Consider the following 22,703-nt stretch of genomic DNA (forward strand, 5'->3'; position numbering starts at 1 on the left):
CCGCGCCGCCGTTGCCGCCGCTCCTGCAGCTGCAAAAGTGATTAAAATTATAATTAAACTGTGATGGTTGTTCCTCCATCTCTCTTTCTGAAAACCTCCGGCTCTGTCATGCACACAGAAAATAAGTACCTACAATACACTTAGGAGTGGACTGAAAATAAGCACTTCATGTGCATTTTAAATTATACTAATAAATAGGTATAGAAATCAAAACTCTTTAACTCGGAAACATTTAAATAAATATTTATTTATTTCATTAAAATGTTTAAGGAAATATTTCATTAAAATGTTTAAACAAGCCACAAACTTGAGATAGTTATTTTGACCTCAGTGTGGACACTCTCCATTTCTCTGTGGTGCAGACAGCCCGAGGAACATTCAATTTAAACTAAGCCCAACTCTCAAGTACACGTGGCGTATGAGCAATGTCCGTGGGGAAAGCGAAGTGGGGGAACTTTCCAGGGAGGCGTTTTATGCATTCAACATCCTATCCTGCAGTCTGTCCATGCATTCAACGGTTCATTGGTTGCTATAAATATATAATACGTGACAAATACGTGCCGAGTTCTTTTCAATCCGATTCAGCCACCCTCCGCCACCTCTCCTCACTCACACACTGCAAACGTGTGTGGAGCGTACAATCGTATGTACAAATCCTTGCCAGAACATTCGCCATTCCTCGCAGAAAAGAGTAGAAAAGGGAAAAAATGGTTAGCAATAAAAGTGTTCAGCGTACTGTTGCATGTGGCGGGGTGGTGCCACGGGGTGGCGAATTCTCAGCACAGGTTGAGTCCAAGATGGAACGCACTTGTTGATTGGCACTCAATGTTGCGTCTTAAAGGATTGATGTACTGCCGCCGAAGGAGTGGCATAGGAAGGGCCACGTAGATAGAGGATGTGGGGCTAGAAATGGCGGTAGTTGCCCGTGGCAACCACCTCCACTGCAGCGATGCACGTGCATCATGGCTGCCACCGTCCTCATCCACATTGCCACCGTGGAGGAACGGGGCTCCCATCACTTTTTCTGGGCAGGTCGTCACAGAAGCTCGATGTGGAATAAGAGGGAGTTTTTAGTGGCTACCATGAATATTTTAAGGGGCAGGAGAATATACTACCACGATAGGGTAGTTGAGCGATAAAGGGTTATCATGAATATTATTGACTGAAAAGATAGATACTCTACCTTTGATAAGCAAGGTTTCTTTTTAACACAGATTTTGTTTTCTTAATATCTAAAAGAAATAAGTTTAATTTCTGAATTTAAATTTCTTAATGGTTTAGTAACAGAAAACACATTATATTCCTGGTAGCACAATTATTTACGATAGATTTTAATAGCGGAAACGTAATGATTTCCATCGAGGTCAGGTTTCCAAGACCCGTTTAAACACGAAATGGTGTAAGCTTTCGCTTTTAACCCCTTGACCCCTAGCTGAAACCCTTGCAAAGGGCATGCCCGTAGTTTCCATAGTTTCTGGGCTGGAATCATCAATCCATCCGTGTACCCATCCATCCGTTCCCTGCCCCCCGTCATCCATGCATCCATACATCCATCCATCGGCAACAAGCTCGAGCAATGAGCGCGCTTATTCCATTTGCTTAGATATGAACAAACGGGGAAAAAAAGGCGGAGGACCCAATCCCAATCCCAAACCCAAGCCCAGACGCACAGATCAAGGGGGAGTGGGGGGTCGGTGGGTTGGCGGCGGGCTGGAAAAGCGCAAAAAAGGAAACGGAAATTGAAAATCTGAAGCTTTTGGAGAGCGAGTGAGCTGTGAATCCTATTTCAAGTGCAATCTTCAGTCGCAGGTTGAAAGTAATTCAATAGTTGGCGGCTCTGCGAGGGCCGAGGATTGCGCCCGTCCTCCTCTCAGCCGCTCCTGCCGAGGATTCCCCTTCTAAAGCTGGATCCTGCTGCTCCTGTCATTGAATGGCAATCGAGAGTGGCACGTAATGCCAACAATTGCACACCAATGCAAACACAGACGATGGTGCTGGAATAGGACGAAGGATAGTGGTGGGATTGTTATGCGACCGGGGGGCAGGGAGGTGGGGCTGGAAAATGCGAATGGGCTTGGAGGTGGAAAATGCGAATGGGCTTGGAGGTTGGGGGTTGGGGAAATTGTGGGACCAGCTCATTGGTTGCATGTTGCACATTGCACGTTGCACGTGTGTAGATAACGTTTACTGTTGCGGCAGCAGCTGCTTAGGGCTTAGGTGGCTCCTACTGCTCAACCACTCAGCCTGGGTGCACCCTTTACACCCCCTCGAAACCCCCACTAGCCCCAACAGCCCCAACAGCCTCCCATGCGTGCACGAAATTCATTTATGTGCACGCAAATCCCTAATCCCTAGTTCTTGCTGCCCGTTTGTCTCCCGTCCCGGAATCCGCAATCCTCGCAGCGAGGATGCGAGGATGCGACACCGACAACGATGCCGACAACATTTGCGGAAATGACTTTTGAGCGGTTCCTCCACGGCATCTGCCACCAACACTGCCGCATTCGCTCCTGCCGCATTCCCTACAGAGAAAGAAATAGATCGGGTAATTAGTCAAGGTCCTACACTTGTACAAAATCGGATTTCTTAACTTTCGTGGCAATCTATAAAATCTATAAATATTTTGAAATATGTTGCCCTGAAAATCAATTCATTATTTCGTTTTAAGCTAAAATTAGTAGTTGGCAGTAATATCTATTTTGAAAAATGTTGCCCTGAAAACCAATTAATTATTTAGTTTTGACTAAAAATTAGTGTGCATTAATAATGAACGTTTAAAGTTTGATGAGCTACAAAGAATGCTTTCAAACGGTTCAAGTTAATAACAATCCGCTCTCTAAATGATTATGCAATTGGGAATTTCTTCCTATACTACTATCTATCTGCTATCTAAAACTAGCACTCATAATATTTTTCGGTGTACACTTCACCCCGTTTGGCTCTTGGAAAGCCCGCGCTGTCCCTGTCCCGGCTTAGTAACAAAATTAAAGTTGCGCCTGCCACCAGTTCGTCGTCGTCGTCTCAGGCGCACCCGTGCATCCTGCACCCTTTTCGGCGGATAGTTGATGGCTCTTGGCTGTCCTTGTCGTTCTTGGTGCTGTCGTGGTCCTGGCTGCCAGGACCTGCTCGATATCCTCACCTCACGCACCTGGCGACGCATCATCCGCCGCCTGCGCCCGACACAAGATTGATGTAGCATTCATTTGATGCGGATTAGTATTTTATAGCTGCACTTCACTGCCACGTGAGGCAGGCAACGCACAAAAAGCGAGTGGATGCTGCACTCTTCCTGCTTCGTTTTCATCCTTGGCCAGGTCTTGTTCCTCGCTATCCTGTTTCTTTGGTAGGGCTTTCCAATTTCGGAATATACTTCGTATCTATAAAGATTTATGTTTCTGATTCTTAAGTTAAATATTTTCAAAACTATAAACCACTAAAACTCCATTCTACACTTGAAAATAGGTTTCAACTTTTTAAAATATAAACCTTTGCAGCTGTTTTGAATTGTTTATTATTTTCAAATGGCTGAGGTCCTTAGAATGCCCAAGTTTTCCAATATATTTCATAAGCTTTACTCCAAAACCAGATATATATTAACATAAGGCAGTGAGCTTCAAGGAGATAACCACCGAAATCTGAGGGTAGTGCGGTGTTCGTCCTTTGAAGGCAGCTTCAACCCCGACCCCCCGCTACTCCTGTTTGGCATTTTTTGTTGCTCTCGCATTCCTTGCAATTGATTGCTCCCCCCTCTCGCCTTTACCCACGTCCGTGTTCCGTTTGTGAGCTCGTGTGCGTGCCGCCCCCTCTGATTGGGGTCAGCTATTGACAGGGATGCAGGGGCGGGGGCGGGGGCGGTGTGAAAGGGGGTGGCTTGGTGGACGAGCCCCGGGCTGTTGTTGTTGCTATTGTTGTTTAGCTGCTAAGTTGCTTACTTGATTTGTAGCACAAATTCAATTCAATTGGCTCGCACTTTGGTAATCAATAGCATCTGACCCCAGGATTTGATTTCACTCGGCAACAAAGTTTCCAATACAAATCCAAGTGTAATATAGTACATATAACACCCGCTTTTGTTCTTTAATGTATTTGCAGTTCAATATTAGAGCATTGCTTTCGCTCTTATCAACAAGCAAAATATAATCTGCGATACTCAAGCCTCCAATGAAGAGGAGTACAAACCCATCAAAACGCTACAAGTTAAAATAAATATAGCATCCGAATGATATGAATTTAAATAACAAAAGTGAATATATTAAACACAATATTAGTTTCAGCATACTGATGGTACATCTTAAAGGCACAAGCCTTCTTAAAGTTTTATTAAAGACTTATTAATTTCGGCGCCCAGTTTCTCTCAGTGCCTCTGGACCGTCAATCATCTTGTTGGACAGTGTAAATCGTTTGCTGCCTGCTCGGTTTGATTTGTGGACTCTGCGTGGGCGGGGATCTGTGAGGTGGCTTTCTAAGGCATAACCGCAGGATAGATGGAATGCGAAGCGAAGTCTGCCGTTGGCCGACGAAGTCCTTGCTGCAGCAGCGCTGCAAATTAATTAATTTTGACGAGACCAAGGAAATGGCAACCATTTTTCCTGACTGACTGCCTGTCTGCCTGGAAGCCTCGCAGCCTCGCAGCCTCGCAGCCCTGATGCTCCGATGCTCTGATGCCCGAGCATCAGCGTCAGCGGCAGCTTTGGCAAATATAAATTGTGCGCCGGGTATGCAAAGGCCGGGCCACGCCCCCCTCAACTAACAGCCCCTAATTCCCCCCCTCCCGCTCCGATGGCTGCTGATGATGGGTGTGAGTGTAATTACTTGCACACCTGTCGACAGCTACACACATTTACTCACTCATTTAAAGGGGCGGCAGGTGGGGCTCATAGTTACACAGCACCAAAAAGAAGTTTCCAAGTTGCTAAAAAAATTAGGATCTTTCTAAAAAGAAATTACTTCCCCTTATCATAAGTAACCTTACACTCCAAATAAGAACTAGAATAAGCAAACCTAGTCAAAATTGTTTGAATATTAATCATCTTCAAACTTATCTACATATGTAGCCTGTTTCCCAGGGTTTTGATATCTATGTAAGTACTAATTACCTTGGGTAATCAAGTCTGTAAGTTAAACCATGTACATGTCTGCAATGAAATTCTGTTTGCAGTGTTCGGTATGATGCGGCAGCAGCAGCAGATGCGCCAGTTGGGAACCCCTTCAATCACAATTTAAAACCATAACTCGTGTTTATTTTTCGCTGTGCAAGAAACAGGGAGAGCGAGAAGTTAGTTGTGGACCCAGCTGGCGGGTTAAAGTAATTTCGACCGCTCTACGAAGCCATTAGAAGTCGCCGACTTGCAACTGGCAACTGGCAACTGCCACAATTGCAAATGATTTTCACTTTCAGATCGAAATGAATACTCCACTAGTCAGAGGAGCTGGTGTCCCACATCTATCCCTTTTCCCCCTTCACTAGACAGCCTCCCACTGGAGACGTAGGGCATAAATTTCCTGGCCGCACAGACACATACACAGGTATACTTCAACACACCTACGAGTATGTGTGTGGGGGCTCGAAGGCAGCGCTAAATGTTGCCGCTCTGCCTGATAAATGACCCTTGAACACCTTTAAGTCTTCGCCCGGTTCCCTCGCAATCCCAGAGCCAAAAACTTTGGCCTGACCGCCCTCGAGGCATATAAATTGAAAGCTATTTATCATACACATGCCACACACACTTTCACCGGGGGAAAGTGAGCCGCGTCTGTGTGCGCCTGTGCCTGTGTGTGTGCGTGCGTATGTTAACTAAGTTTTTGGTTGCGCTTGGTTAGGCCCGGGATTCGCTCTCGATTCGTCTCGGGGAAAAATTGTGAGGGACGGAAAAGCGCGGAGTGAGCAACTGGAGCAATTGGAGAAAATTGGTCAGTGGGATTAGGCCCATTAAAGGGAAAAATTGGTGTATTCAAAGTTGCTGCAGATGATTGCTTTCTCCTATCTTTCTTGGCTTCAATAAAAGTTAATACAAATAATTTAATAATTTGAACAAGTAGCATTAGTGGAGGACTAAACCATCCGATTAATATGATCTATAAACAATTTGTTTAGCCCCGTTTCTTGATTTCCCAACGGATTGTCGCTTATGTTATCCCTTTTCATCACAAACTCTGCAAATAATTCATTTTCATCACGTTTATTTCAAAGATAATTCCCCATTTGGTCACATTCTGCACGAGGAAGCCTTGATACCCCACTTCATCATGGGCATGTCAAAAACAAAAGCCCAAAAACACTTATTACCTCCAAATGGGGACGCTTCATTTCCGGCCACACGTCTTTCTAGATGCCTCTGAAGGATTTCTTTCTGTGCCCGGGCTCCTTTTTCATTTTCATTTTCATTCCGCTTTTCATTTTTATTTTTGGGTTTACCAGGCGTTTTTACATTTCTTGTTTTTTTCTTGTTTTATTAACTCAAGCATTTCACTGTACATTTAATGCAACACTGAGCCGCATAAATTGCCACTGGCCTCGCCTCGTTTCTTGGCATGCGCCAGCTGCTCCAGCTCTTCCAGCTCCTCCTCCATCCTTCATCCTCCAGCATTCAGCATCCAGCATCCAGCATCCAGCATCCTCCATCCAACATCCCAATCTCTATTAGTCTCATATGTGCCATAAAAAATTCGTATAATCGTAGAGAGCCTGCCTCTCCTCCTCGGTCTTCATCGCTGTCTCTTGTCGTTTGTCTCGCTGGTGAATCCGTATCCGCAGAATCGTTTTCGTCTGCCATCCGCTCGAAATGGCAGCTGGATGCAATCCAAGGCCATTGTTTTCCATAGTTAGCCACTGCCACTGCCATTGCCGCCTGTGGTGCTCCAGAAGTAATTGCACAGCGCAAAAATTGCGGCAATATTGCTGTTGGATTTTGATAGCTACTCAGCCATGAGTATATGTGTCCTCTTAAAACATTTATTTAAGCCTATAATTTCATTTTCTAAGTAGTGTAAGATGGAAAAATCATATTTAAGTATTTTCTATTTTTACAAAATATGCAAAACTATATACAAGATTTATGAAATATAAATTATATATTGCTTAGGTGCAGTAGCACATGCAATGCTCTAATTCAGAAAATGCTGCCAAAGGAAACGTATGCGATAATTAAAAGTTCTGCAGCTCGAGTGCTTCGATCATACTAAGACAATTTCTGAACTCATTTAAAAGTCACTTCCAGGCCATTACTTCTATATGTCCTGATTCCTACTGTTGGATCCCTTGTTGTTTTCCCTCAGCTCTGAGCCCCTCAAGCTGCCTGGCTTAACTTCTTAGCCCAAACTCCTTGGAGTCTCGAATGTTTCCGGCATCAGTTGGCAAACTTCAAACTGCATTCGCACAGCAGGACCTTTTGCGCGACCAGAAATCCAAAAATAGCACAAATGGAAAGCACAACAAATGACAACAGATTTACGGCTACCAAGTCTAATTAGCGATAAAGACTCCTCTAATATTTGTCACTTGAGACCGAAAAATGGCAGTAGCAATTGCGGTAGGGCTTTTGGGAGTTGGCAGTGCGGCGAGGAATTCGCGACGCAAAACGCTGCCAAATTGCAGCGGCAAGTTGTTGTTTTTCCCGCTGGCAGCCAAAACAGATTTTACCATTTTGTTTATGAAAAACGAAGATAACACAACACAACGCAGGGCGGCCGGAAGGTGGGTGCAAATTCTCTCGTTTCTTGGGCCAAAAATTTCCATAGACATGGGACGAAAGCGGCGGAGGCGTAGGTTTTTCCAGCCACGGATTAATTGCAAAAGGTGAGCTCTCACACAGAGTGAAGCCTGAGTTTTTCCGCCCAGAAGGAGGAGGTGAATGGTGAATGGGTTGGCCATTAGGCAAAAGATGGGCGGGGCCAACTCAACTCATTTGGCATTTCGAGTGCTTTTTGACTGGTTTTATTGTTGTTTTGGGTTTTGTGTTTTGTGTTTGCCTTGGCTCTGCACTGGCTGCCAACAGCGATAAAATAAAATACACAGCAAACGAGCGAAACTCCCAACAAACAAACAAGCAAACTCGGTCTGAAACAGCAGGAGATTATTGTTGGTCTAGATCCAAAAGTCGTTGGTCATAAAAACTTAACGCTTTTGCCATTTTGACCACAGAATGATGCATTATCCCCAGTTACTAGAACTTTCCGGGCACAACCTGAGCCTGATTAGCTCAATTTGACACTAGGGACAGTCTTAAAACAAACTATTGGCACTTTATCTACCCCGAAATTCTTCTGGCCAAGTGGACTTGGAAGACAAAGAGGAAAAGCGTTCGAAGAAAACTCATTTGCTTACTTCGTCTTATTGAAATTTTATGCAAAAACTCAACGTCGAATGAAAACTCACGTCATGACTGGGCAATAATTTCTTGTCCTGCCCTGCTTCTTCTTTTCGCCTTCTTTTCCGGGTCCTGTGGAAAATGTTCATCTAAAATTGCCATGGGCCCTCGTGCAATTGCCGTTTCGAAATTTATTTCACTCTGCACAGGCAAATGAAAATGAAAAAATGGGCAATGCCCTACGCGAAAATCGAATATTTTTTACGCTAGCTTGAGGAGTTAAATGAGGGTTCTAGTTCACACTTCTTTAAGAAATAGAATTTGTTTTCCAATTTTGAAGAATTTTGATGTACTTTAAAGTTATTATAAGGAATCAGGATCAAAAGTCATTCTGACTTATTAAATGCCTTAGGTACTTTGTAGAAACTACTTTTTAATTAACTGAATTTCTTGAATAGAACTTATTCTTAGCTTCTTAAGTTTTTGCAAGGAAACCTATTGAATATGTTCTTTAGACTTTTTTAGCTCGGTACTTGCTCTTTCCCATAATCATAATTTCCTATGTAAAGTTTTTCCTACCCAAGTGCTTGATTTTTATTCAATAATCTTTTCCACACTTTTGTCCGAACCCACTTCACTTTACTGTGTTATTCTTTATCAGCTTCTTATGCTATTCATAAGACTCTACTCCAAGGATGTACCATATAATAAAGAACCAAAACACTAAGAGAGGAGGCAGCAGGGAACAGGAAAAAAACGAGCTCGCGTAACAATGAAATTGATACTTTTTTAAATGGAGAAAACTGCGGGGGAGTTTTCGATGGCGGGAGTGCTGATTCTGGGGCATCTGGGGGATCTGGGGTGGCTTATGCCTCGAGAGCTGTTTGCTCGTCAAGTGGGGCCGAGTGATGAGAGGGATTGGGCTCGGGGGTGGGAATCATGTGGTACGTGCTGGGAATGCGTGAGAGATTTTTATTTGGGGGGCTATCGATACACTTCCGAAAACACGAAAAAAAAAAAACAAAGAAAATAAGGCACAAACGCACACACTGGTACAAATGTATATGTATTCAAAAAACAAATGGAAAATGTAATGATTATTTGCTTAGCTAATACCGCACAAAGTGGACCGAAGTGAGCTATGATCTGTGGCCACTTTTCCTCTGGCCTCGCAAATATTGCGCATACGCCCCGTGGCACATTTGATTGCTCGGCATCAATATTTCCATCATCTGCCATCACCGCCCGCATCTCCTGTTGCTCCTCTTTTTCAGCTTAGCAAATTAGCAGATGTGCAGAATTTGCATATTTGTTGCTTCCATTCGGTCAGGGATCTTGTGCTCCTCCGCTTTCCAGCCTTTCTCCGGCATTTCTCCGTTGGCATTTCTCTTCCACCGGCTGGCATTTGTTTACCATTTCGATTTGGCACAATTTGTCACTGGCAGGCTGTCATCTTATGGCTTGTTAGTTGGGTTTGTTTGCCTGTTTGCCCAGCCAGCTTATGGACACCAACAAGTGCCCGGGTCGACTTTAAAGGATCTCTCGACGGCTTTCGGGCTCCCAGGCTCCCAGGCTCTCTGTCTCTGTCCCTGTGTCTCATCTCTGACTGATATGTGGCAGGCTTTGTCGCTGTCGTTTCCCCATCCTTGGTTCTCTTCACACTGCGTGCACTGGGGGAAAAACTTGCATACAATGGAGATTAGGAACTAATAATACCTACAAGCAATGACGTTTTAAATATACACTATTACTTCGGTTTAAATGTTTTGTAAGCAAGAGCCTAAGGATTTTGATAAATATATAATGTATTTGATTGGTTAAAATTGTATACAATTGAAAAGATTTGGAATATATACGTGTTGAATATATACGGGTTAGGTCAACTTAATTGAATTTTTCCTCATATCCTGTGTTCCTGTCATCCTCACAGGATTAACTTTACCTTCTTATAGTCTTTTGTTATCATAATAGAATTGCTTAAGTAAATACAAATCATCTTGATTGGTGTATGTTTCTCTGTGCAACTGATCGGCATGCACAACTTCCCTTTTTTTTATCAGTGCACGAGTGTGTGAGAGCGCTGTTGCCTTGTCCTCGACGCCGTCGTTTTTGTTTACACAGTTGGTAATGCTGTTGTTCCTGCTGCTCCTGCTGCTCCTGCAGCTCCCATCCTTGGAGCCATTTCCCGAGCCCATTCCGCATCGCCCCATCCACTCAGCTGGTCAACGTGTGGCTGCTTATTGTTGCCTTCCTGCTCCACACCCTGCCACTCCGGTTAAGTGTCAATTTGATGCTGCTGCTTTTTCATGTTTCATGTTGCCACCACTTCTGGTCTCTGGGCTCTGCTGTGTTCTGTGCTCTGTGTGCTGTGTTCTGTGCTCAGTTCTGTTTGCCATAAGTGCCACACATTTTGTATAGCAAGTTAAGCCACTAATGAGGCGGCCACCTGCCGCTGCCAATGCCAATCAACTGGGCAGGCGGCCAGCGAGTGTAAACACAAAACTAAATTGCTTGGTAATTAGTATGAAAAATTGCGTGTAACAACAAAAAAAATAAAGGCAGCCAGGGAGAATCCGGTTGGAAAATGAAAAGTGGCCCGAAGGATGTATCTTGTTATGGAGTAGGCTAAGCTCGAAGCTTTAAGAGCTCTCACAACACTTGGTACATCGATACTTCTTTCCCCTCTGGGAATTCAATTCAATTGATCGCGTTCGGAAACTAATATTCAGGCATACAGACTTTAAACAGAATAACAATTATAATTCCTATCATTGCATCAATTTGTGCTAATTAAATTCGTACTTCAAATATCAATTCATATATGTTAATAAGCGGAATTTCAGTTACGCACGCAAACGTCAAATTAAAATAAAATTGAATTTAATTTTAAATATAATTGATGTTTAAAAAATATGCATGCTGTTCAATAATAGTTATCAAATTGCATTTTATTGCTGTTCAATTTAAGAATAAACGCTATTGGTGTAACAATTGTTTACATTCAAGAAATAATAACATAGTAAGGATAAGCGCCGCAATAAAACATGTCAATTTATACTTCTCTTTTCGATATCGATTTGTGTACCTATTCCGATTTAATGGTTCGTTAGCTTTGACAATTATTCCGGTTTACATTTTTGTGGTGACGAAATGAAATAATTTAATTACAGACCGAAATTGGTTTTGTACAAAGTGTATCTTCCCAAATACCAGCTCTCAAAAAGCTGGCCATTGCCCTGCGGAGAAGTCCACTTTCTAATTATCCGCCCGGTGGAATGTGGATTTTGTGTCAAATTTGTGACCTCTAATCTGCCCCTCATCAACATTTCAACAGCTTAAATGTGATTGGAGAAATCTATGCCGACTGCGACCCAATCCGACCTGAGATATTCAATTATTGCCGAGGCTTCTGGAGGACGACCCTCTGCAACCCTTTCGCTGCATTCCAAGTTTTTGGGATAAGCTCGAGCACACTTTCCACTCGGCGCTGCCACGAAACCCACTTCAATTTTTAATGAATCCAATTTCGGGCTGCTGTTCTGGCTGAGCTGTTCTGGCTGTGCGTTCTTCTTTTGCTTTTTTTCCACCCATTTTTGTTGCTTTGCATTAATTTCATAATTTTCTGCTATTAATTATAATAGAATTTTTCAGTTCGTCTCCGTTGCCGGGGCGCCAAAAGTTTTTCCAACGTTTCGTTTGGCTCGGTTTGGTTTGGTTTCGTTGCGTTGCGTTTCGTTTCGTGAGCTCGCTCGCCGTTATTATTATTATTATTATCGGGCACCATCATATGCCCGTAATTAAAACTTATTTCGGGGTTTTTGTGTAGCCAACAAACCAAGAACTTAACTCGCCTTACCCTTGCCAATCAGCGGTGGAGATTTCCTTGGATGGATGGCATGGGATTGGATTTTGGATTTTGAATTTTCGGGCGAGAGGCTGGTGGGGCTGCCAACACTTTAATACGTCGAAATCTTAGACGCACGTTCTTAAGTAATGGATTCAATTATAAAGTTAAAATCCTCGGCGGCTTTCCATCTCCTCCTCCCCTCCAGCTCCTGATCATCCCATGCTCCTCCTGCTCACCGGGGGCTGCGTCATCGCCATTGCGGCGGCAATCCGACTGGAAATGATTCGCATAAATTCACAATAATTTATAAGGAAATCCTTTAGAGCTCCCCCATCTTTCCGGGCACCGCCTCCTTTTTGGACCGATAGTCGCATTTTGGTTTATTGCGTCGAACGCTTGACCCTTTTGTTCCTCTATCCCCATCATCCATATTGACTCTGTCTCTCTATATAGAAAATATATCATTGAGCATTGAGAGAAACGCCTGCAGAGCTTTCTACTTCTCTTTTAAAATAATATTCAGGATTAAAAACAAATTTTAAAATAATAGTTTCCGAATGATTAAGAAGGTGTAGGTGTAATTATTATTAACATTTAAGGAGAATTTAAAACAATACCCTTGATATTTGCAGTGCCCGAGTGAGTGGCGGCATATCTGTCTACATACTTCACCTGGCTTGGTCATCCTTTGGCCCTTTCTCCTGGATGTTACTTTTTAATTTGCTTTCAGTGATTTCCACGACGATTTACCTTGACTGCTGGAAATTTATTCCGCTTGGCTGCATTGGCAACAAAAAGTCCGAGCGCAGAGAAGGAATAGGAAACGAGCTGAGACTTTGCATTCTGTAAGGGGGAGACCGAGAGCTTTCATCCTGGCTGAGTTCGTCCTGCTGCCGCCGCACTTCCCAAATCAATTGATTCGTATGCGTTCACAGTCGTTCTCGTCGTCGTCGCATATCCTGCGTGGCGGAGCTTCTCTGGGGGGGATTTGTGCCGTGGAACTTGCCCCACCCAACCGAGAGAAGACCCTCTTGACCCTTTTTGTGCTTGACTTCTCGGTCTTTGTTTCTTCTGGCCCCCTTTCCTGCTTTAATGCGAGGTTGTTTACGTGGTGGGCGTACTGCGGCCAGGGCTGGACATTAGCATGCTTTTGATGCTGCCCTGGGTCCTGGGATCTGGGTCCTGGGCCTGGATCCTGTGTCTTCCAGAGATAAGACCTCTCCCAACCCCCCCAAGACGTCAGACCACTTTCTTTCTGGTCCGAAAGTTTTGTTGGCTTTGTGTGCGTGGAAAGTTTTCACCGCCTTTTGTTTAACCGGCGCTTCTTCAACTTGCCTACTTTCTGGCCTTTGTTTTCCATCAAGTTTGGACTTTGATTTTTGACATTCTGTTTAGTTTGGAGTTTACCTTGTGTTAGTGACCCATTGTCCGTATTTAAATGACTTGACCCGAACAAAAGCGGATCCAGATACGGAGCACTCGTCTCCATACACCGGCCATTCATCAATCATTTGGTGCGTTGATTTTAATTTGTGCGTCTCAACTTTGAACGCAGCTCACATAAATTATTCAAAGTTGCCGACTCAGATGCCCCAACTCCCCGAATATCTAAAATCCAAATCTCCTCCATTCTCCAATATCCAATGCAATTATGGTAAGTGCCGTTCGCAAGTTATGGCAATCCATAAGTCTATGACTTGCCATTGCCATAAATCGCGGCAACTTGGGCAAACATTTTCCGTAGATCAGGTGAAAATGTTGACGCTTGTAAACAAGTTTTCCATTCTTGAGCCATTGAGTAGGGTTAAGGAATTCTGCGTGGGAAAGGGATTTTCCACGGTAAGGCCATGTGGGCATGGTAAAGTTTATGCCTTATATTATTTTATCAAATTTACCAAATCTGAGAGCTTAGTTTCATATGCATGAAGATGTTTACCGCGAAAGTTTGGAAAGGTTCTTGAAACTCCTCTAAGCACATCATAATTAAAACAGTTGCTCCTTATACGGGCCCAGATTAGGTTGGGAGATCAAAGTGGATCTTATCTGGGATGGAGTTTTCTAGTTTTGTCATTGAGAGTCTAAGAACTGTTTCAATTACGCTTCTATTGTTTCTTGTGCAAGAAAGTTTGGCGCATTTCAAAAAATCAAAGCCATTCATAAGAAGATCTTAGATTGCATTATATTGTTTAACTCTTCTTGATTACTATACTCCAAAGATTTGTTTGGCTCGTGCATTTGCTTTGGTTGCTTTCGATTGAATTTTGAATTCTCTACTTAATTTCACTTTCGTACTCACTTTCAATCAGGAGCAAAAATGCTTTTAATGATGCGAAAACGAATGTAAAAAATGCTGTGCACTGTGAAAAGAACGAATTATCTGAAAATATTCCTATAAATTTTAAATCTTATTTTTTATCGAATTTCTTAGAGCATCGTCTCTGTTTTTGGTTTCCCGCCCTGGCTGGCATCTTGTCCAAATATTATTATTTACGGCTTAGAGCGAAGAGCAAACAGCGACAACTGTTACCCGTAGCCCTCGGGGGCTGAACCTTAACCCCTTAAAGCCGGCGTAATTCACTAAGCGAAAGGCGGGCGCTCGCAGGACTCAGAAGGACTCCAGGACTCCAGGGGTCAGGGGGAGGGGTACAGGGGGAGTGGAACGGAACGTGCGTTGTCTTGTCGCAAAGTTTTTAAGACTTGCTTGACCGACCTTTGTCAAAAGTTGTTGGAGCGCATGAAAAATGATGCTACGACCGGGATGTGTTACAACAGGCTCTACGGGTCCATCTCGCTGTCTCTCTCACTGTCTGTCGCCCCATCTCTTTCCGGCCCGCTCTGGGTATCTCTGTTTTCCAGTGAATTGCCATCTCGTTTGCTGTTCAGACAAAATAGCAATTTGCGTTTTCCAACAAAACGATACGCTGAGGAAAAATAAATATTCTTATTCATTGTATCTTAATTCAATCGAAAACTTATTACTTTTTGGAGTTGGAATGTTTTGCTAATGTCTTTACCGAAATTAAAGTTAGTGCTTTTGAAATTGAAAGGTTGTCTCATATTATTCATTGTACAATGGTAGTCATGTTTAGCTCACAGATGGGTATATAAAATATCAGATTAAATTTCAAGCATTTAGTGTTTATATTTACACAACTTATTAGTGTAATATATTCATAGAGATCATAACACCTTTAAATCTAATCTACAGTGCAAGCCTTGTTTAATAAAGTATTATGTTACAATTGATTTCAATTCAGAGTCAGAAGTGGCAGTGTTTATTAATTTATTTATGTGTACTGGCTCACCCAACTTTCGCGCAGTGTAGGTCAGGGCAGAGCTAAACCGAACCGAACAGAAGCTGAGCTTGAGTTTTTGTTGCGCTGGCTGCCAGTTGCCTCAGTTCGCCTCACAATTGATTGAAATCCCTTTGCGCACACCTTTTTCACCCATTCTGGTTTTGGTTGCTGTTTTGCTGCTGTGTAGTTTTCCTCCATTTTCCATTTCCCAGCTCCCATTTTCGTAGCCACCCCCTATGGCTCCTAGGCGCACCGCAAAGAGCACACAACTTCCGCTTTCTTTGGCAAAAACAATAGAAAGCACATAAATTTATGGTTTCAGCATTGTGCTTTTGACAACATGTGCGGTGGCCTATTGGGGACCTTTTGGGCGGTGGTGGGCAGCAGGGGGTTAAGGGCCGTCAGGACGTTAAGGGGTTAATATGCCTGCAACCGCAAAACGGATTGCCTTGGGTGGCAAGAGTGGGGTCCGAGTTTTCTTATAAATAATCCCACTAAATGGATTCGGGATAAATTTCCCTCATCGAGTGTGTGTGTGTGTGTGTGAAAGTGTGTGTGTTGCTGTGCCTGCTTGAACTAATTACCTGCAAATCCAATTCCTGTTTGCAGATTGAGCCTATTTTGTTTATCGCTTATTGCTGGCGCCCCAAACCAAAAATGCAACAATCAAAATTTCCACTCTTGCGTTAGCACGGTGTGGTAACTTTAATGTTTTTGGCATTTTCTTGCAGCTGTTTCGCTCTGCGGTCCCGACCCTCTCACTCGCACACGCTTCCTCTTCAAAATTTATGTTTGCTGGCTATGAAAATGAAATGACTGTGGTAAACATTTTAATTAAATCCAAGTTTGGCTTTTGGCCCGTTACAATATATTTCGCTCTTGTCGCTGCTGCTCCTTTCGCCCCCCACCCCCCCTTTCTACCGCCTCCACTTCGTTTTTGTTATGTGTATTTTATTTTATTTTTATTTTTTCGCAGCCGTTGGGTAGCAAATAAATTTTAATTTTATTTTTATTTTGGCGCGTTTTAATTTGTTGACCATTTTCATTTTTGTTTCTCTTTGCTTTTGTGTTGCCAGTTTTTTGCTTCTTCACATTTACACATTTATTTTGTTTGCCAGCTTTTCTATTGGCCCTGTTGGCTTGGGGCGGAAGGCAGGAGGCGGGTGACGGGTGACGGGGGGCGTGGCAGGACGCGGGTTTTGGCCGGTCAAGTGACAGTTGGCACTGAGCCTTGCTAAAGAGTTGGGGTCGAGAAGCGGTTGAGTGGGGGGCTGCAGACAAGCTCGCAAATATGAAATGCAAAACAAACTTTGCAGCTGTCACTCAAAACTGAATGCCGCGATGGATGACAGAAAGAGGGGGGGTACCCAAAACAGCGGGGGCTGGTGCACTGTGAGAAACGGCAAAGGGGTTTAATTGGGCAGAAAGGCCCCTGTCTGAAATATTGTGTGCGGCAAGAGTGAGATATAGCGCACTGATTGACACGTTGATGATGACTGTGTTGGCATTTCACCTGGAATCTGTTTTTTGAGAGGAATGCAAATCGAAAAAAGTTTGATATTCTTCTCTGCTATTTGAAATATGTATGTGAACTAGTTAATTGACTAATAATGTTGTATACGAAAAATGAAGTTAAAGATCCTACAATTTTGATTGAGAATTATTATTAATTAAACGTTCCTGAAAACAGATTAATAGAACAAAGATATGTAGGATTAAAAAGCTACAATATATACATATATGTACATATATATTAGGGACCAGCTGGATAATTATTGGTACGTAAATATATATCAAATGATATAACAATCTCCATGTATAAAACAAATGTACCTTAATAGAAATTTAAAAGCTTAGTCCTCGAAATCGAATAGAACTTATATCATTATAACTTCATGAGCGACGGTAGCGAATGAACTGCGAATTCTCATTTCCGGTGACCCACTCAATCACCGTCATTGGAAGTGGTTAGCTCCAACTGGTTTATTTACACCTCAGCTTCAACTAATGGCCAAGTCATGCCACCGTCCCCACTTCCCCCCGCTCCTTCGACAGGAGCATAGAGGGCAATTGCCCATTTAAACTTAAAGTGTAGCATACTTTGCTGCGCCACATACGCAACGAACGTAACGAAATGGAGCGCAACCCTTTGGCTGCCCCATCAATTTGCATGCCACACACGCACGCACACACACAGCTCAGCCACATACCATTTCCCATTTTCCAGCTACCATTTTCCTCATCCACATGCCACTCGAACCGCTGCGCCAGTTGCTGTTGTTATTTATGGTTCCAAAACTGTCATAAGCAAACAAATTGTTTTTTATTGTTCATAATTATTGTGCATACTTATGTAAATCACGCGACGCGCTTCGCGTTTTGCGTTGCATTGCCCCCACTTGACTGTCTGCCTGCGAGTGAAACCATACTCACCCCGAGCCACCCATTTCCCTACCCCTTTCGTACCCTCTCCTTTGCCACACTTCCCATGCACTCTTAGAAAAAGTTGCCTAGAATGGAAATGACTTGGTTGTGTACTTTGGACAAACAATTTTAAAACTTTTGATAAAGTTCAGTAAACATAACTACAAAATTAATTATAATTAATATTCACTTGAAAACTGCAGTAAGAGTGTTATAAAGCGAAATAAATTACTTGAAAATAATACTGTTAATGGAAAAGAGTTGCGCTTATTTTTGGGAAAATTAATCAAATATTTCAGTTTGGTTTTAAAATTTGTTAAGGTCCAGTTTAAAAAGCTAGCTATTGAAATGTGCTATGCTATGCTTTTCTAAAATCCCATTTCGGAATAGCAAATATGAATACCATAATTTTTCATAAGCCTTGTACTCAATTTTTGTTTTGAGTGTGGCTTTTTGCATCGACACAAGGCGCAACTAGTTGCTCTAGCCTGGTTTTTTGGTGCGTGTGTGTTGGTGGTGCCGCGATTTCTGGGCTGGGGCAGTGGTGCGATGGTGGTGTTGGCGCTACTGGTTCCCTGGTGCGATTTCTCGCACCACATTTATGGCCGGAGCGTCTTGGCCACGCGGCGTGAGCGGCAAAATCGTTTGTTTTATTGAATTTTTATTGTAGTTTGAATTTATGACGCCAGCGCCGACACTCGACTGGATTAGGGCTCCTCAGCCCTAACAGCAGCCGACGGGCGAAGGATGACTTTATCGGTTTTATTCTGCTTGTTTTTGCTGCATTAAATCGCAGCCAACGAGCCTTGGTATCTGTCGTGTGGTCCCCTTCCCCTTCGCCTTCCCCATTCCCAATCCTAAATCCCGCTCCCGGTCCCGTTTGTCTGGCAATTTTGTTGAAATAACTTCAGTGTTGCGTTTGTGTGCGTACGTGCCGCTGAAGTGCTTCCAGCCGGGCGCAGTCCTGCGTCTCCATCCCCCATTCGCCATTCCCCATCCGCCATCCGCCATCCTTCATTCGCATCCGCATCCTCCGGCCGGAGTCAGAGTCAGATTAGCTCGCAAAACCGCAGACAACAGCTGCCGCTGGCAACCAAAGCAGCGAGTCTGAAGTGGTCTGCGTACTTTGTGTGTGCCTACAGTCAGAGAAACGTCGAGAGCCATAAGTTAAAAATTGCTGTTTATTTTAATAGCCATTTCATGGCGACAAGGAAACAAAATCAAATGGCCTATTAAATATTCATAAAGTAGGTACATTGTAGAAAAACCATAAACACTTATGTATCTACAGGAAATATCTTTTTACTCTCTCAGAATTACATGTTAGATTAGTTCTTAAAGTGGTTTATACACGAGCAAGTGAGGAATACCTTAAAGTTCAAGCTTAAAGAAGTTCAAGAAGTAGAAACAAGATATATTTTCTAGTTATTGTCTAAAAAACAAATTTATATTTAGTATTAGTCACACTTTTCTGAGTGTACTCTGTGAGTTTGCATGTGAATAATGTCCAGTTGCGTACGCAAAGCGTGTGGAAAGGGGGCCATTCAGGGAGATGCTCTGAGAGGAGTGAGAAGTTTAGGGTCCAACCAGTTTGTTTATTTGGGCATCACGCGAAATTCATTTTCCCTTCTTTTATTTTTATTTTTGTTTTCGGTTTATTTTTATTAAGCGCGTAACGAAATTAGTAACTTTGGCGTCGTGATTTTGATGGCCGCACTTGGGTGTAACCCCAGGACATTTCATAAACCGGTTTGATTGATTATTCACTGCATTTGTTTGTATTCCTTTCAGAGAGCTTACGCGACTACTTCGGACGTTATGGTGATATCTCAGAGGCTATGGTCATGAAGGATCCCACGACGCGCAGATCCAGGTGAGTTGGTCCTTACGGAGGATTGTGTCCAAATTGGGATGCACTTCTTGAGATTTATTACGGAATGGTCTGTGGTCAATCGCAATGTATTTGAAATGTACAAATAAGGCTTTTCTCTTTCTGCAGAAAATGTAATTGCAGTTATGGGATAAATAATAATAAAATATCCACGCTTGGATTCGTTAGACTGGAAAATCCTTTACCTAGTCATCGTTAACTTATTGGAAAGATTCTTTTGATTTTTATTTCACATTTTTCCAGTTTTTCCGAAATGTTTTCATTCTCGCCGCGCATTTGCCCGTGACTTTTGATTTATCAATCAAAAAGTTCTTCCCCTTTCCAAGCGAAACGTTATCCGCGCTCAAACTGATTTTAATTATTTCCTATTTTCGTGTAATAAATTTGTAACCCGGCAACCTTTTACCTTTCAGCCCTTCCCCCTTTCCCCTTCCCCCATCTCGACTGCTGTTGACCCCTCTATCACTCATCTGCCAACGCTGTGCGACTGTGCCATCTTTGTTGCCGTTGTTGTTTATGGCCATGCACGGCTGCATCCATTTCCAAATTTGAACAGTTTGGTTAACCGCTAATTGGTTTTCATTTTCATTGATTTTATTTTTTCCTCCGAGTTACTCCTCTACCTAGGAATCCAGCTTTCCTCTTTTCCGCTGTGTGTGTTTCCGTGTTGTGTACTTTTGCCGTAACGTTTGTCATTTGTTGCGGTTTCGATCAACTTTCAGTTGGCTGAACGTGGCCAATACCCCTCGCAACCCCCGCTCCCGTTCCTGTACTTTGACCTTATTTAAAAATGCTTAACGTAAATTAGCTGGTTTTTGCGGACAGTATGAATAATGAGTTGGCATTTAAACGAGCCCATTTCAATTTTAATATACAGCAAATTAAATATAAGATCGTTCCACGCCAGGAAGTCATTATGCTTAGTGATTATTCAACTAATTAGGCTGCTTATGATTCCGTTATAAATTAATTTTTAATGATCTAAAAGATTCCTAATTGAGCTGACATATTAGCATATTTTCTTATATCTATTTTTTTACGGATATTAGAAGTTTTCTTCTGTTTTATTTAATTCAAAGTGAGCATTTTATGCAAAAGTTATGCTGACTCCATTTCCATTCTCTACAAAGAAAGTTTAAGAACGACCAACAAGCAAGTGTTTATGTTCCGCTTTCCCTTTGCACTAATTAAGCGTTTTATGGGGCGTATACACAATGCGCGAAAGTCCTTTCCTTTCCTTTCCTTTTCTCCTTGCCTTTTTTAGAGCACTTTTTCGCCCGGTTTAAGCAACTGCTGCTGGAATTTGTCCAACGAAATATATCTTTGTTTTAATTGAATTTCATCTAATGTCGGCGTGGAGTGGCGGCGAAGCTTTCAGGTTAACAAGCGACGAAAGTTTATGCCACCTTCCTGCATTTCTCCCTCCAACTTCCACTCGCAGGATCAGGCGCCGTGTGTCCTTTCGCCTTTGTGCATGTCATGTTGGCTGGCAAAATTTTTATGAACTGCGTGCAGCAGAAGCCGGAGCAGCAGAGCAGTATCTCGTACTGCCAACAGTAAAACAGTTGGCACTTCGCCCCCTCCCCCTTTGCAAAAGTATCTTGAAGAGCGGCAGCTCGGGGTGGCAGGTGTTCTACCCTCTGGTAGTTGTAAATTCCGCAGCTCTATTTGTTGCCGGTGCCCTTGCCGTTGCCGTTCTGTTGCCGTTGTGTTGCCTGATATCATCGTGTCAGGGATTTCTAGCAAAATTTAATAAAAACTTTATGTCGCTTAAAAGAATGTTTATGGAAATTTTTCACTTAAACTTGCGCAAAGTAATAAATGTAAACAGAATTCCTGAGAAGGTGCGACAACAAAATTCAAAACCGGAAGACAGAAGGGGCAGGATAAAGGGGGCGGAAGGGGCCAAAGTGCCAGAGGAGCAACAAGCTGCACGCAAAGTTGCCGCAGCGAGAGTCAACAGTGTGGTTAATAAATATGCGCCCCGGTTCCGAAACAGGAAACAAGGATACGCCACCAGGATCAGCCATCAGAAGGCATTGCATACTTATAGGCCACCTCCACTAACTGGTTACACGGCGAGAAAAGGTGGTAGAGAACAGCGGACGGAGTAAGGCAACTTAAGAAATATATAAATATTCAGAAACATTTTCATTATTTTAAACGTTATACCTCGAAAAAGATTATAAATGTCAGAAGCGAACTATATTCCAAACCAATTTAATTAAACGTTTCTAAAGAAATTTCGTTCTCTGTATTCATCCCTTTTGCCTTGGTGCTAATATTTTTCCGCGTTGGATAGATGTCCTGACATATCTCACTTCAAATGAGATTGTATATTACAATAAAATGGAGTGAAGTACAAATTAGAAAACTTGCGAATAAATTTTAAGAGCATAAAATGAACAACAGCGGCAGATGGTTGGCGGTGAGCGGGGTGGAAAATCCTAAAAAGAAGGCAATAGCCCGGGAAAAACAAAATGAAAGCAAATGGCAAACAAAACACATTCACAGAAAAAGAATGAGAGGGAAAATAGCGAAAAACTTTTGCAAGTTGAGCGGGAATTTTCTTCTTGCGGGTGAGAAGACAAAGCGGGGTCGCTCAAGTGCAGCAAAAATAAGAAATGGAGTAAACTGGGAAATGGGAAATGGTGAACGGCAGCGCCCGGCTAAGGAAAACTCGGCACCCAGTCAACCAGTCACCCAGCCACCCACTTGGCCACCTCCTCCTGCGCATAAGTAAATCCAAACAATTTATTGTTGTACTTTTAGCATTCTTGTTGTGTTGCTGTTGCTGTTTTTGTTGCTGCTGCTGCCATTGAAGCAAACATAAGCGACTTTTCAATGAGTTTCGAAAGTTATTGAAACATAAATTATATCGCACGGCGCACGCACGCCAACAGCAGAAAGGTCCGCCCCCATTTTCCGACCCTACCGGA

At 42.9% G+C, this 22,703-nt stretch overlaps 1 protein-coding gene across 7 annotated transcripts in view; it reads left to right on the forward strand.

Annotated features, from left to right (window-relative positions):
• LOC120447472 (RNA-binding protein Musashi homolog Rbp6) overlaps nucleotides 1–22,703 on the forward strand; it is a 176,639-nt gene that overhangs the window by 41,728 nt on the left and 112,208 nt on the right. For all 7 annotated transcript variants that reach the window (XR_005616053.2, XM_039628865.2, XM_039628866.2 and 4 more), the window contains exon 4: nucleotides 19,665–19,746. Coding sequence is in view for 6 of the 7 variants with exons in the window: in XM_039628865.2 (XP_039484799.1) it covers nucleotides 19,665–19,746 (82 nt within the window). In the remaining variant the exon portion in view is untranslated. The remainder of the gene's footprint in view (nucleotides 1–19,664; nucleotides 19,747–22,703) is intronic.

Source organism: Drosophila santomea, chromosome 3L (genome assembly GCF_016746245.2).
Source record: "Drosophila santomea strain STO CAGO 1482 chromosome 3L, Prin_Dsan_1.1, whole genome shotgun sequence".
Taxonomy (NCBI): Eukaryota; Metazoa; Arthropoda; class Insecta; order Diptera; family Drosophilidae; genus Drosophila; species Drosophila santomea.